The sequence below is a fragment of the Lytechinus pictus genome, chromosome 2 (genome assembly GCF_037042905.1).
Source record: "Lytechinus pictus isolate F3 Inbred chromosome 2, Lp3.0, whole genome shotgun sequence".
In the NCBI taxonomy this organism is placed as follows: Eukaryota; Metazoa; Echinodermata; class Echinoidea; order Temnopleuroida; family Toxopneustidae; genus Lytechinus; species Lytechinus pictus.
In genome coordinates this window covers 34128745-34145752 of record NC_087246.1, presented here as the reverse complement: position 1 = coordinate 34145752, position 17008 = coordinate 34128745, and the positions used below count along the sequence as shown (strand labels likewise).

Genomic DNA, 17008 nt, shown 5'->3' with positions numbered 1-17008 from the left:
GGAAATCTCCACCTTTGAATATTTTAAAGGCCATCTAAAGAATTGATAGGTAATGGCTCAATAAAATATTGGAGTATCATCTAACATTCCAATTTTAAACTAGAACTATCACTGAAGGTGATAAATACCCCCGCCAAATGCCGTTACCATGGCAATAGTTTCCAACACATGGAAAAACAAAATGTCTTGCCATCTTCACTGCAAGACCTATGTGTGAGCAAAATTTCATGAGAATTGGTTGAAAACTAATCAGGTAGTTCGAACCGCCAGAATTTTGCCTAATTTGGGGCATATAATGTTGTTACCATGGAAACACAAATTCTGACACACTAAAATATAAGTCGTGCACATCTTCACCCCAACACCAATATGTGTTCCAAGTTTCATGAGAATTGGTTTAAAATTGAGAAAGTAGTTCGATGCGCAAGATTTACAACGGACAGACCGTACGCTGATTCCTATATACCCCCTTCAAACTTTGTTTGGCGGGGGTATAAAAATCTTTTTACAACCACTGTATATTTGTGATAATTTTTATTTTACATTTGAGGATACTTAGCTGAATCTCAGTTATAAATTTCTATTTTTCTATAAAAAAAAGCCCTATCAAAACTTGTTGTTTGAAGGTTTGCATGGTGGTATGTACAATCGCTGATGTGGTTTACGGTACACCATGTGAAGTGTTATAGAAACAGTGGATAGAAGAAGAGAAGAAATGGATAGGCGAGAAAGTGGAGATTTGAGAGTAGAGTATTCTTTCTTGAAAGTAGTCCTGAAAAGGACTGTAAACCAGGAAAGATTGATGAGTTGAGAACAGCTTGAGTAGTAGAGCTAATGAGGAGATGCTGGCTTGAGTCGGCGAGTAGAGATGATGAGTAGTAGAGAGTCTCTCTACTACTCATCATCTCTACTCGCCGCCTCTCTACTACTCATCATCTCTACTCGCCGACTCAAGCCAGCATCTCCTCATTAGCTCTACTACTCAAGCTGTTCTCAACTCATCAATCTTTCCTGGTTTACAGTCCTTTTCAGGACTACTTTCAAGAAAGAATACTCTACTCTCAAATCTCCACTTTCTCGCCTATCCATTTCTTCTCTTCTTCTATCCACTGTTTCTATAACACTTCACATGGTGAACCGTAAACCACATCAGTTATCAAAACTTATCTTTCAAACGTTATAATGAATTGCTAATCAGAAAACAAAGAAAAACTATATCCTGAACTTTGGATCCCATTCTATTCTTGAGAAATGGTATTATACTAAAAAGCAATAATACAGTTTAAAAAATGTAAAATTGCAAAATACATCTGCTAAAACATGTTTTTTTTTCCTTCATGTTATCCAGTTTCCACATCAAAACGATTTTTAGCATACACATTGATATAATGTAGTAATAAACTGGAATAATAACCAGCACCATTTTTAGCAGGTGGGGGGGGGCAGGGAGGGGGGTACTAAAACTAAGAGAGGCTTGAATTTGAAGAACATTAATTCCCCATGAGCTCAGTAAAATATATACTTCATGTTCGATTATTTTATGTGCTCTAGTTAATAAATATATATAAGTATTAAAATCATAAACATACATTTATTGGCATGCATCAAAGATAAATATTCTCATCCATCATTGTTAACACAAAAGATCAGTGGTCTATTGCAAAAACATCAAGTGCAAGTTCCAAATACATACTTCTGATTGGTTGATAATTAAGTACTCGTAGTTGATTTCTTGAGTTGCAATTCTTCTTGCAATGGGCCATGGCCTTGAGGTTGTGAATTGACAATTCCATCTTTTCTATTGGTGACCATATGAATCTTGTATCAAAAGGGATCCCTTGTACATGAAACACATGCAAGTAGCAGCCCCATATGTCATGTAATAAAAATTCCATTAATTCCTAAATTATAATTTTTCACAGGGTTTAAAAGTATATTTTTTCACTCATAAAAGCATGTAGGAAATGTGGCTGATGATATATGAATGATCTTATCATATATTCAATATTATATTATTTACTTCTTGAAATGCTTGTGTGCTGTAAAAGGCCGCAAGGCTAAAGCAGAGATAATAATGTCCAAGTCCTTTGCAAGTGCATTAAAACATGATATCATACAAGATCTGTGTACAATTTAATAGCGCATTACATATTGGGGTGCGACTTGCAGGTATTATCACAAATCAAAGCTTTGAAAATCCATCAAGTTCTCTGTTAATCTTGTGAAGAGTTTTCATCAACCCTTCATTGATATGTTTCTCTCATAAAAGTTGCCTACTTTTTTCAAAACCAAATAGACTTCAGGACTAATGGAAATGCATCGCTGAAGCATATCCACAGAATATCTCCCCTTCAGCTCACCAATACCTTGATCTCTGATTAAACATTTTCTATAAAGGTGCAGTTTCTGTATGCAGTTTAAAGAGAGAATTCCTGGATTAACTTGAGACAGTATTTCTGGAGAACATCCACAAAACATCTCCCCTTAATAGTTCCTCCATATCAAGATCTAGAAGAATAGCATCATCTGCAAGAATGGTATTCCTGTACACACTGATGAAAGAGTCCTTGATAAACGTAAGCAAATGCCTCCGGAGAATATCCGCAAAATTTCTCCACTTTAAAATATTCCATCAGTTCATCCTTGAACTCTCATCATGATAAAAAGCACTGTCTGTAAGCATGCTATTTCTGAATGCAGCTGTGAAAGAGATCATTCCTCAAAGTGGCAAACTCGGGAGTAAGTCCTCAAATTGGCAATCTCAGAAGGCTTTTCCTGATCGTTTCCTTCCTGTATACTTGGAGTCTGGCCTCACCTCTCTGCAAAGATTATATCAAGAAGAAAGAAGAAATTTGTGACAAGTGACTATGATGACTCGTACAGCACTCAATCAACACACTTTACCCTAGAAACACGGTTATTCCAGTTTTCAAAAAGTTTAGTTAAAAAAAGTTTGCATTAGCCCAGAGACCTGGGGGTGTTTCACAAAGATTTTAAGTATGACTAATACCCCCATCTCACTAGGAAGGCGATCGTGGCGACCATGGCGATCTGTGTAAATCCCGCAAATCGTAGCAGAATCTTCCTCGAATTCTATTTTTAGCCTGCGAGACGATTGCACTGCAACTTCTATGCGACCGACCTGCGCTGAAGGCGATGGTAATACGCTGAAAGTACGACGATGCCACTTTCTTGCGACGATTCGAGGCAGATGTGATGCGCCGCTTCTGCGATCAAAGCGATCGTACAACGAGGCTCATACGCTAATTAGGACCTCGGTACGGTGGTGCTACGAATGAAGCGATTATGTTACGTTCATGATGGGCTCTTGAAACGATTTCAAGCAATCGGCATACTAATCGCGGCACATGACACATTTTTCAGTCGATTGCCAACCTCCGACCAACATGGATGTCCAGAATTTGGTTGGACTTATACATCTTGGCATTCTAAAAGAACATCAGTTAAAAGTTGAATGCGAGGACAGGAGTAGGAGGAGGCCAAAAAGATACAGGGTCCGATCCTGGCTGTCACCTAAGTCATAATATACAATATTTTTAAAATTTCATTCAAAAGATGTCGATGAGCCTAAGAGTTAATATGAGGGATGCATCCAGAATTTCATAAAAGAGCATAAAAATCTTTGATATTCTGTTTATTTTTTTCCACAAAGTTTGTCACTCAAAAATATTTGGTAAATTCCTTCCAAATTTGCTGACAAGAAGTAGTCTACTGATGTGAGAGCACTCATAAAAAGAGAGGGGGAGGGGGGCACAATGCCAGAATCTCCCTAAAGATTGCCTTTCCCAATCAATACATTAGTGATCGGATCATTAACAAAATTTGATGTTGTATACTGTCACTGTGGTTAGAATTCAATTTATTTTCAAAACATAATCAATTTATTTATTTCTGCAGAGGTAACCCATTTCGTCATCAAGACATGTGAGCGTCTTTTTTCTCTTTCCAGCTGGCTCAGAAGTAAGATTTTCATCCTCCTCCTGTACCCCCTCTACCACCACCATAACCCCTTGATCTTCCTCTTCAACCGCCGGCCTAAGAGGGGTAGCTTGGGCAGCTTTCCCTTTTCTGGTCCTTTTTCTGGGAGGTAGTTTGAAAACGCCGTGGTATCGCCTCGTAATCTGTTGCAAATATGATAATCCGCCACCATCGGCACGTCGTTTTATAGCAGCACGGACGGTTGTTGCGCAATCGCTGCCCAGTCATCAGCGGCGCAGCAAAAGCGCAACGTGAACGCCTGTAGCGGGCTGAGAACGTGTGCCACATGCCACCCAAAGAAGGAAGCGTCGTGGTGAAAGCTGTGTGAAGCGTGTCGAGCGCAAGGCAGTCGCCTTGTAAACGGAAGCAGCGTAGCAGAATTGTCTTGGGAACGGGCCTGAAAACCACGGGCGATCGGTGCCGCTTTTAATGCGCTTATATACGCTTTATGCGTTGGGGCTCCGTTACAGCTACGAATATGTCGTTTGTAATACGCTCATGACTCGATTGTGATGCGCTTTAGCACCTCCGCGATCTCGCTACGTAAGTTTTGAACATGTTCAAAATTTTGTGGCGACCATAAAGATGGTGGCGATCCTTGCCGCTTCAGAAAAGATCAAGGTACGACGGAGAAGATTGAAAAGATCAAGGCACGATCAAGCTACGTTATACCACGCTTTGTCGATTTTTGACGATCGCAGTGGAATCGCCATCTAGTGAGATGGGGATATTAGAGTCGCACTTATATGTCTAGTTGCATGCGGTATTAAAGGCATGACTGCATTGGTCAGATCATACTAAGAGGACGCACACAACTGTGTATTGATCAATAAGATTGCGTGTTACACATCATGTAGCCATCAGCGTTTAAGTGCGACTGTAAGTCAGATTTAAATCTTTGTGAAACACCCCCCCAGGTTTTCTGTTTGCAATTTGATTTGTAATTCATATTTGTGATTCTAGATTACAATATTTGATTAAATGTATGCAAAGAGTGCTGAGTAAATAATAATTAAAGGGATGGAGAAAGTTGTTGCAAGAACAGACTGTAATTGAAAGTGGTCTACACTGCTATGATTTGAAAATAAAATCACTACACATTAAATATCAGAGCAGCCAAGATGATTTAATGGCTGTCAATGAGAAAGCTCAGTGTCATGTCCAAATATAGAATTGCTTTGAGGAGATATGTTGGACATGAAGGTGGAAGAATAATTCAAAACAAATTTTAATTGAAATACCTTAAAAATATTTTTGGGGGGTGAAAGGATCCTTCTTTTTTCTATCATCACATGCAAATATCCTACAATTATAGACAATTGATCTGATAGATAAGCCAAACTTGCATGCACCACCCCCACAAAAAAAAATGAATAAATGAATGAATGGATGAATTAATGAATGAATGAATTAATAAATGATAAATAAATAAGTGAATGAATAGATAAATGAATAAAAAAACTAAAGAAAATAAACAAATTAATTCAATAATCAATAAAAATGAGCAACAGTTGCCCCCCTCCCAGAACTTTTAAATACTTAAATTTCTTTTACTGAAACTTTTCACAAAACTCATTAAAAGTAAGCACGCAATCCTTCAATTTCTGTTTGAAAATGCAAAAGCGCCCAAATGACAAGCTCGGTCACTTCGCTCTCTATCACCTTTTTCGAAAAATTGTATGTATGTAAAAAATTTGCGTACAGCCATGAAAAAAAATAAGGAAAGCCAGAAATAAATATTGGAACTAAAGGAATTGAAGATTCATATTCAGGATGACACCGATTAGCAAAAACTGACCCTTTTCCTTGTCGCCTCCTTCGTTCTTTCTTCTCCTTGATCCATTCTCTACTCTTCTTTACACTCTTTCCCTTCATGTTTCTATACCGCATACGAGAATCTGTGAAGGATGCCTGGGTAGGGACACCTCTGTCGTTACCTGTACCAAGAGCCTTTAGAACAAAGACAGATTCATCATAACAATCTTTATCAGTCATCGTCATCATAACATAACATCATCACCATCATAATTGTTAATAGCATCATCATCACTATCCCACTTCTGTTCCCTCTCCTTCCACTATCTTCTCCAACTTCTCATCCGCCTTCTTTCCCCTCATTTTCTTTCCCTCATTTTACACCTCCACTCGTTATGGATCTTCTCATCCTTCCTTCCTTCTTAGATCCTCTCTCTCCCCCCCCCCTTCCTTCTCCTCCTTCTTGTTCTTCTTCTTGAAAAGACTTGTACACTAGTTTCAATAATAGGTCAATCAAGTAATAATATAGTATTACTTGGTTCTTTTATAGTGCATCACACATACACATAGCAAATTGCATGTCCTATGCGCTAAAAGTATAGGAAAAGTATTAAGTAAGAAAAAGCTACATGTAGGGGACATGAAAGGAACATGCATATAGATACAATTCAATATCGAACAGTTGAGTTCACTGGAAAAGTAACTGCTTAGAACTTTAACTTTAAGAGCAGTCATATAAAATCTAGACATTTATTGTACCGGTACCAAATGTTGCTGGTATTATAAGAGGAACAGTGCACATGACAAGTACAAAGTGGTATATTACAATGATATTTATATCATATTTATATTACAATGAGTTTGTCTTTCACTATGTTTATGTGGATGTGATATAATACATACCTTGGGCAGCGTTGGATTACTAACTCCAGCAAATAAACATAAGAACATCCTGAAAAAAATACAGACACAAAATAATTAAAAACATTATATGGCCCATCATTCACGAAAGGGAAATAGTTAGCTTGGTCAGTGTATGCCTGTCGAACCAAAGGATGTGGGTTCAAGTCTACCCCGTGCAAATGACTGAAGCCTGCATTGTGTGTAAATGTGTCCCTCCCATGCTCCATGAATGCAGGCTATGTTACATTGGAAAACACTCCATCCCTCGGATATGATGTTAAAAGGAAGCCCTGCACTTAAAGAACCCTCTGCACTCTTTGTATTTAAGAGTAGGGGGAAACCCCAGAGAAGTTGTTCACCTGCACCCCCCCCCCCCCCATTAGTTATATCAGGAGAGAAAAAATAAAATAAGCATAAATAAGTGCACATCTAAGGTCATTTGCGCATCTAAAGAAAATATGCAATTGGATCAGATGCAATTTCCACAAGTACTTTAAAAACTTTGATGGGTAATGAATCAGGTTACTAGGATGAATATTATTACTTTTTTGCTCTTGTGCTGTTGGGAAAATCTACCACCAGTCCTCCTGTGAAGCCTGCCCTCATTGCCTGTGATGTGATCAACTCCAGCTGACTGGGGTTCTCTGGATAAAATTGGAAGACTGCTTTACTACCTCTCCTCTGCAACGGAAAATAATAAGGTCAAAATAAACATCACGAACCCATAAAAATTCAAATATTAACCCATAGAAACACATCAAACTAAGGTTTGGATTACTTGCTTCCACTCCTTCCTTAAACTGGCAACAATGACAAATTCAAACACAGTTTGAAAAATAAAAAATATGATTCATTATGTTGCCTATTTAGGGAGTGTAATGATTATAAACATCAGTTAAAAAGCTTTTATAAAGGAAGAGTCCAAAGTACTGCACTGGAAATAGAATCATTATACATGTTTTCTTTTTCTTGTCATATTCATGATTGCTTATATTCAGGAAAAAAAACAACTGATAAGTGGCACAATAGTTCAGTTGCTCAAACATTGGTCTCACAACCTGGGTTCGAAAGCCAGTCAGTGTGCTGTGCGCAAGTGCCCTTTGGTAGGTCACTCATCATTTATGTCCCTTGACTCTGTTCCATACACAGAGCATATATCGAGCTGCAAACTTTGATCGAGTCACATTTCATTAAAAATGTACACGCAACAAATTTAAGTCTATTGTACGCACAAACAATTAGTGTACACAATGCCTTTATTCATGCGTGCATCGCATTACATGTTCACATCCAGCATCTAATACACTCCTTTGCCAATACTACTTCCATTAAGATTTTTCAAGGAAAATTGAGCTTTTTAACTGCTTACATACTGATTGACTAGGAAGATTGCAGTATAATTCTGTCAACATTTTCTTTCTTATTCCACACCAGCTTTCTACATTTTTTTAAAACATACTGTACATAATGTGCATAACTTGCCCCTTAGTGGAGAAAATTAAGAAGTTCTTCTACTCATTCCTTTCAATTCTAATAGCTCGTACAGCTTTGCATATAATAAAGAATGATACAAAGTTATACTTCCATACAACAATAAGGACATCACAGTATGAAGAGAGAGGAAGTCTATTCAGAAGTACCCAGGGTACTAAGAATATAGTGACAGTCTATTCAGAACTACACTGGGATATGTATGAATAGACAGGAAGTCTATTCAAAAGTTTCCAGGGTACATGCAAATTTTAAAAGGAGTATTGTCAAGTTACTCTATAATAGCCTTGTTCAGATGTGGGACCCTGGTCAAAGTACAATTTTATCATGCATGGATTAAAATTCCAAAGATATTGGTTTATCCAGACTAAGACAAAGGCTGTACTAGATGGAGGAAGGGTTGGAGGAAGCCCAGTCGGAGGAAAGGTTGGAGCAGTGCCTGTCTGGACAGAGTTACTCCGACCTTCCTCTGAACAAGATACTCCTGCTGGTTTCCAGGGGAGCGCTTCATCAACATTTTTGTCAAAAAAGTTAGATGTGACATCTTTCCTCGATTCTGATTGGCTGAGAAGCATAGTTACTATAGTAATTGTCGGATAAAACAGGACACGTCAGAGAAAACGTCTGACAAGTCCTTTCATGAAATGTTCCCCAGGAGTATCTTGGTTGGAGAAAATAGACCATTTGGTCTAAATGCCATTTGATCTACACTGAACTTGGTCTAATACCAACTTTGTCTAAATTTAAATTGCCTTATACCCAGTTGGTCTAATTTCCACTTCATATACTTTTTTTTCAAACTTTGTCTAATAAAAAATTTGGTTCGTAAACAGTTCATCCATTCTGCTGTATAGGTATATGATTAATTCAATGAGTTTTAATTATGGGATGTCATTTTTCTTTCAAGCAAACTGCTTATGATGACAATCCTTTTGCAAATTGTGTATGTTATATAAATTTGGTAGAAGATCATATTTACTATGAATGACATTTTTAGTCCATTTTTTTTCTCTAAGATTCATGAAACCCCCCTGTAATCAATATATCATGTTTGTTTTGTAATGAAACATGTATGCAGAAGAAAACAATAAATCAAATCCATTCTAACCATATAGACTAATTCATGATAGACCAAGAGGGGATATCAGGGAAATCTGGAAATTTAGACAAAATGGTAAATTGGCTAAATGGCAAATAGAAAAAATGATAGTAGACAACTGGTTGAAGATGAAAAATGATAAGACCATGTGGGATGAGAGCTAACAGGAAGAAAACAAAGTGGATGTAGGCCAATCAGCAGTTTACCACAAGGGCATAGAAAAAGAAAGCAAGATTTCTTACCAGAGCTCCATAGAGGGTCGAGAAGAATTTGTATAACCTTTTCGGAGGGTGATGTGACTTTTTGTCCGCATTGCAAAGCCACTGAAGAGCTGATATACTGGAGATGGAAGAAAGAATTATTTACATTAATACAGTTTTGGTACAATAGAAGCATTTGATTTCAAAATGCGTTTTGAAACATTTTAAACTGATCTAAACCATTTTGTTCCAACACAATTTTATATTTAAAAAAAAAACATGTAATTGGGTTCTTTATGTTTTTATCACAACTTTGCATAATGTGGATATAATGATAAAGGTTGAAAATTCAATTTAAACTTATGTTTTGTAAGCATACAGTTGAAATTATTGATTTAACTTTCAATAGCAAAAAATAACTAAACTTTATACATGAAACATCAGAAGAGCTCTGTGATGATGTGATCCTTACATCAAATTCTTATTTCGAATTTCTTGCTCTATTGGTCAAGTAAATTATTGTAATTAATCATTGACAGATTTACATGTATATTGCAGACCAGAATGTACCGCTAATATGGTGCATTGTCCAATAGTATTTACAACAAACCACATATATTCCTCAAAGCCATTCAATCACAGTGAGCAAGCCCTCTTTTGTCAATCGCCTTTTTTCAGGCTGTTTGTCTTCTCTTTTCTCTCCTGTTTTTGGAGAAGTCTTGGTAGAGAAACTAGGCTTGCCATTTTGTAGTCCAAAAATCTCCCTTTTAATTTATTGTTGTTTTGTAGCCATTAGAAAATGTGATTGTTTTGCTGTTGTTGGTTTTTGGGGCGTTCATTTGTTTATTGCTCAAGATTTCCCAATAGGAATTTTTCCACAATACAGCTGGTTTCTGTAAGTATAAATACTGACCTAATTGCACCATCAAATGTCCCTGGTTTGAAGAAGATGCCTTGACCCATATCTGCCAGACAAACATCACCATCGACTTCTCTCTCTATAGCTATATCTGAAAAAGAAAGATGTATATACACTGTAAAATAAACTGACATTGTCAAAGGCAGTAGGACAAATCCATAAAATAATTCACCCCAATTTTCTTTTCTCTTTTTTTTTTTTTACTTCACTTCCTAAACTGCTCAAGCCATGATAATATCGGAGCTTTACAACATTTCATACAAACTATTTATTTATAGTTTTCTTTATTTCATTTTTAAACAGGCTAGCTCCATATGCAGGCATACATACTGTATAATACAGGGGTGGAAGAAAGATACTCATAAACCAGATGGAATTTTCAGATTAAGATAATTATGAACTAATGAACAGTGACAAATTATTTTAGAAAGTCAAAAAGGGGCCTAAGCTTTCGATCCTAGCAGAATCTTCGTCGGAGGCAAAATGAAAAAAAAAAAAAAAATTATTTTAGGAGGGTCCCACATATAGGGGGTCTGACATACTGTACATACTTTATGAAGTTGCAGAGTAATAGATAGAAATGTACTTCATGAAAAATGAGTTGTTTGGTGATGAGCAACACCCATATCAACTTTTTTTTTTTTTGGGGGGGGGAGGTGAGCAGAAAAACAACTATCAACACAAAAAAAAGAAAGTTCAGGGTCCATGGGGGCCGTTTCATAAAGCTGTTTGTAAGTTAAGAGCGACTTTCAGAACGACTGGTGATCCTTTCTTACTCGCTAAATCATCCCCAATGAACGTTTTGGTGTATATACCATTTACCTCAAGAAAGGATCACCAGTCGTTCTTAAAGTCGCTCTTAAAGGTCAAGTCCACCTCAGAAAAATGTTGATTTAAATCAATAAAAAAAATCAGACAAGCATAATGCTGAAAATTTTATCAAAATCGGATGTAAAATAAGAACGTTATGACATTTTTAAATTTTGCTTATTTTTCACAAAATAGTTAAATTCACAATTTAGTCACATGCAAATGAGAGAATCGATGAGGTCACTCATTCACTATTTCTTTTGATTTTTATTGTTTGAATTATATAATATTACAATTTTTACAGATTTGACAATAAGGACAAACTTGACTGAACCAAAATATTAAACAATGGTAATTCCACATGTTCAGGGAAAAATAAAACTTTGTTTCACAGGATAGTGAGGAGAGAATTAGAATATTTCATATTATAGAATACAAAATAGTGAGTGAGTGATGTCATCACTTCCCTCATATACATACCGACCGGGATGTGCATTTAACTGTTTTGTGAAATTAAGCGAAAATGTCATAACTTTCTTATTTTACATCCGATTTTGATGAAATTTTCAGTGTTATGCTTGTTGGATTTTTCTCTTTTTATTTTAATTAACTTTTTGTTGGGGTGGACTTGTCCTTTAACTTACGAACAGCTTTATGAAACACCCATCAGCAGTAGTTCTTGTACAAACTAATAATAATCACTAAAAGCTACTATTGTTTGATTGACTGGGTTTTTTTATTCACATTTACTTTTAAAAAATGCATGATTATTATCTAGACTATTACACTGGATGTGCTTTTACGTTCTCAAACAGAAATTAAATCAAAGCACCTTACCAAAAGTGAGAGCCGCATCTTTCTTATTGGAATCTTGCAAACGTCTTTTCAGGACTAATCCTAACGTTCATCATAAACAAAACAATGGAGAATGCAAGAAAGCTGCTATGGAAGAGATATGTCTTTGGCTCCCACCTCATAGGCACTATGCATCTTTCACAGCGACGACCCCCACAGTCCCCATTGCATTGTCTAGATGACGAATGTGGTCATTAGCAAGAAAGGAGATGCAAAGGATTCCTGCGTGAAGTGCCGCTTTGACTTTGGGTTATGAAACCTCAACTGAAGTGAACACAGATAACAAATAACCAGTTCCTGTATTAACTGCACAGAGATTCAAACTTACCTAACATGCTTGAACTGATATCCATTCCTACCCAGTGATGACCTTGCTCTGTCAGAGCTTCCCCACTCAAACCAGAACCACAACTACAAAGGTGGAAAAAAAAATTGAGTCGAGAGAAAATAAAACAAGTGTCAACTATACAGCCTGGGAAATAATTATTAGACTATAATACTGTATGGGAGTTTAGTAGGAAAGTGGTGTAATTATTATAACCCAAACATATACATATTCTTTCAAACAAAATGTGATTGTTCACTAAAACACATTATCAGGTAAATATTTAATTCTGAAGTTCTGACTTTGCTGGCTTTCCATAGTTCTGATTGATTGGATCAATCGCAACTCTTTGTAAGGCCCATCTTACAAAGAGTTACAATTGATCCAATCAAACGTAACTCTATGGAAATCCATCTATACCATAATTTTATCTACAGAATATTTGCACAATGTCCTTTGTAAACAAAGAGAAGCACAGTAAATTTTTAAGAAAACAACAAATGCATGAATAGAAAATTCTATTTAACAAACATGCATAATACATGTTGACATTGCTGGCCGTCCATAGTTGTGATTGATCAGATCAATCGTAACTCTTTGTAAGACGGGACCCTGGGCCCGGTAACATAAAGCATAGCGATTGATCGTGGGGCTGGTTTCCATGATTGATTGCATTGATCATTGTGTATGATCAATCATCAAAATCTGACACAAGATCAATCACGAAGCTCTATGTTACAGGGCCTGGGGTTGCTAAAAAAATTAAATGAACGTCTCAAAATCTTAGCTAGTACTACATAGAATGCCTGTTATACCATAGTCTCCTGTGAGACTAAATGAATTTGACTGGTTGCAGAATGAGACAATGTACCAAGATTGAGAGCTAGACTTTCAAGCAGGAATCCCGCAAAATGTGTTTCATTGTTAATCTTCATAGTTTTTTCAAAAACAAAACAATGTTTCAATCAGGGTTCCCAGCTTTTCAAGAAAAAAAATTCGGATTTTTCTCTGATAAAGTTTGAAAATTCCCTGATAATTATTTAAACCCGTTCCCAATTTCGCATGTTTTCGAAGTTGTTGCAGTGAATTACATGTATTTTCAGTATAAAAACAATAATGTACATGTAAAACTAATTAGTGCTATTACACAGGCATATAATGGCCTCCCTTCTCCCCCATCAAGCCATCCACCATACCCCATAATCACAATAACCAGTCAATCAATGGATGTTGTTTTGATATGCAACAAAATATAAGAGTCTGACTGACTACCGTGCTCTCTCCTTTTGGGCCGATCAAAAAAATTCCCTTATTTTTCCCTCATTTGAGGCATTTTTCCCTGATTTGAGGTATTTTTATCAAATTCCGATTTTTCCCTGACTGGAAAAAAGTAAAATAATTTTCCCTCATTTCCCTGATGGGCTGGGAACCCTGTCAATGATAATCCTCATATTTCAACATTGACAAAAACAAATGCATGAAAGGCCGGTAAGCCCACTTGAAAGCCGAAAAGTGCCTTTATGACAGGATTCATGCTGAATGACCATGCACGGACTTTCGGTGAGGTGTCTAAACAATTGGAACTTACCCAATATCCAAAATGAAGGAAGGAGTGTCTTCGGGAAGAGACAGGAGTTCTATTGCTCTCTCAGACATGGTCATTTGAATCTCTATCATTCTTGAACTATAGAATTAAAGGAGATAAAAAGTATGAAGTTGATCGGTCAACGGGTTCTTGAGTCATTAAATGAACAGTGCAATGCATTTTAAGGTGTACAATGACCTCCGAGACCTTAAACATCTCACCTCCATACCCCCAAAACAAAGCAGTTCATCGTCAGTCCCAAATGTATGATCCAAATATGAAGTCAGTACGTCAAACAGTGAGTTATCAAGAGAACAAAAGGGGGCAGACAGGCGACCCAAAAACACTACGCCTCCACAACCACATACGGTCGGCGGAAGCTTTTAAAAAAAAGAGACTTGGTGAAAGAACATGTTTTCATTATACACCAACAACAATACTTATCCTCAGAAAATAAGGGATGAAAAATGTACATGAAGCAACACACTTTGTGCAAATCTCTTGTACACAGGATGACTGGAGAAAGGTTTTATCAACAGCTTCACTATTTTCTTCAGTGTTGTGTGAACAAGTGAAGTAAAACTTAGCATAACTTCTCTATCTGATTAAGCAGTGAATATACTTACTTAGATGTGTATTTCCTTGCTTCATCATCATTATAAAACTGGAATATAAACAAATAAAAAAGATATGACATAATCATTGTATATAACAGAGTTGTGACAAATAATTGAAGCCATAAACCACAGTAACCATTCATCATATTAATAACTTCAGTTTAAAACACTGAACTTCTTAAAGGACAAGTCCACCCCAACAAAAACTTGATTTGAATAAAAAGAGAAAAATTCAACAAGCAAAACACTGAAAATTTCATCAAAATCGGATGTAAAATAAGAAAGTTATGACATTTTAAAGTTTCGCTTCATTTCACAAAACAGTTATATGCACATCTCGGTCAGTATGCAAATGAGGGAACTGATGACATCACTCACTCACTATTTCTTTTGTATTTTATTATATGAAATATGAAATATTTTGATTTTCTCGTCATTGTCATGTGAAATGAAGTTTCATTCCTCCCTGAACACGTGGAATTCCATTATTTTAACATTTTGTGCTTCAGGCAAGGAGGTCCTAATCATCAAATTCGTAAAAATTGAAATATTTTATAATTCAAACAATAAAAAACTAAGCCTGAGTCGAATCGATTTTAAAATCGGTGTTCGATCGATGTCATCGAACGCCGGTGCAGATTTTGCAAAATCGGTGCATCGAAAAAAAAAAAAAATATATGTCGGCCGGCCGATTCGTTTGGTTCACACAATCAAACATCAAAATAAACAGTAATATCCAACTTGACTACTACTTACTTCATTTATATTGCCCCCAAAATGAAACCGATTGTGTAATTATGATGCCTATTCACCATTAATTTGAAGTTTATTTTGATCATAGTTCGAGTCTTACTCGTCTGCCCGGCTCGCCTGCTCGTGCCGAGATAATTTATGCACGATGAATTTATGAATGGAAGTCGCCATTGATCGTGCATGCGCAGTACTGTGCTTTAATCAAATCAGAAAATGGCCGGAAAATTGACGCGATCAACGTAAAGTAAATCTTGCTTTCATGAACAATATTAATATCATGACCATAGAACATGATTTAATTGTAATATTTAACAATAATTTGCATATGATAATCATTAATATGAATTTAGAGCTTGATGTGAAACGTTTGTATTTCGTTTCAATTTTAAATGGCGGACATCACATGACGATCGACTTGAGTGAGTGCACTTGCCTAAAAAAATAATTATCACGTCAGGATTGATTATCGAACATTGTCAACATGTAGAAACTCTTTTGAAGATCGTAATATCACCATATAATAATATTTTACATGACAAAACAGAGAAAAATTATGTTTGATATTTTTTTCCCATCAATTTGAAGCTCGTTTGTGCCCAACTTTGGGCTCTGATTTCATGAATGGAAAATATGTCAGACGTCATCGAATGCGCATGCGCATTGTGCTTCTTTTCTTGGAGCTCAGAGACGTCCAGAGATGGAATAAAAAATAAAAATAATGCCAGTATAATACTATTAATGAATTCTTCCATATGAACACAACATACTTTGCTGACGTCGTCAATATTTTTAGTATGGCCATAAAATCTTATTAAATCGTAATTATTTAACATCCAATAATAATTTATATGAATTTAGAGATCGATCCGAGACATTCGTATTTATTTCGATCACAAGCGCTTGTGTCTAAAAAAATGGATTATCATTATCAGGATTATAAAGTCTCGAACATCGCCAGAACTCATATTCCACAATCTTTCCTCACAATCGTTATATCAGCATTGAATACCAATTCAAATGACCATCCAGATAAAATTACGTATTTATTCCCATCAATTTATTTGGAGCTAATTTTGGATCCAACTACACAATCTCAGGCAAGTTACAGCGCTCTCCCCGCTGTTTGCACTTGTTAGATGGCGCTGGCAAGCACGCCTGTCGTTTCGGGAGAGTGAGTGTACGGGGCTGGCTGCGGAAGGGGTGGTGTGGGCGAGTCTGGACTGCGAATGCGTGTTGACCGAAAATCATTCGGATCGACTCTGCGTGATTCATGTCTTTAATATTGTTTCATTTTAAACTTATATGTTATCATCTGCAAATATCATTGTTGAAGATATTTTGGGAAGAATTCTGCATTGCTCCCCGGCCTTTTTTGTGTTTTGTGATCATGGAAAATACATACGAACTTTGCTCTGTCATCTGCTTTTGCAACGCTCACCCGGCCAGCGCAGACAGTCAGTGCATGTATAGTGCATGCATAGCGCATGCATCGACGGCCGGCCGGAGCCAAAAAAATGACTTGATTTTCCCCGCCTTCAAATTTCGATGCATCGATGTTCGATCGAATTAAAGCTGTCAAACATCGGTTTTCAAAATAATCGATATGACTCAGGCTTATAAAAAACAAAAGAAATAGTGAGTGAGTGACATCATCGACTCTCTCATTTGGATGTAACTGGCTCGTTCATATAACTATT

At 36.5% G+C, this 17008-nt stretch overlaps 1 protein-coding gene across 1 annotated transcript; it reads right to left on the bottom strand.

The window, feature by feature from the left end:
• Positions 1 to 1246: 1246 nt before the first annotated feature.
• LOC129281059 (probable 18S rRNA (guanine-N(7))-methyltransferase) lies at positions 1247 to 14600 on the bottom strand. Its single transcript, XM_064115518.1, has 9 exons — positions 14568 to 14600; positions 13945 to 14040; positions 12360 to 12442; positions 10361 to 10457; positions 9490 to 9586; positions 7202 to 7338; positions 6658 to 6706; positions 5798 to 5949; positions 1247 to 2819 (listed from the first exon to the last, which is right to left on the bottom strand). The coding sequence occupies exons 2-9, from the start codon at positions 14031 to 14033 to the stop codon at positions 2762 to 2764; spliced, it is 762 nt and encodes a 253-aa protein (XP_063971588.1). The 5' UTR covers positions 14034 to 14040; positions 14568 to 14600; the 3' UTR covers positions 1247 to 2761.
• Positions 14601 to 17008: the final 2408 nt, after the last annotated feature.

Excerpts from the sequence above, each read along its gene's own strand:
- LOC129281059 (XM_064115518.1), bottom strand. The coding sequence starts at position 14,033 with ATGATAGAGATTCAAATGACCATGTCTGAGAGAGCAATAGAACTCCTG. Across the intron at positions 12,443-13,944 it reads TCCTTCATTTTGGATATTGG|TTGTGGTTCTGGTTTGAGTG; the intron begins GTAAGTTCCAAT and ends CCACCTTTGTAG. Across the intron at positions 10,458-12,359 it reads TATCAGTTCAAGCATGTTAG|ATATAGCTATAGAGAGAGAA; the intron begins GTAAGTTTGAAT and ends TTTCTTTTTCAG.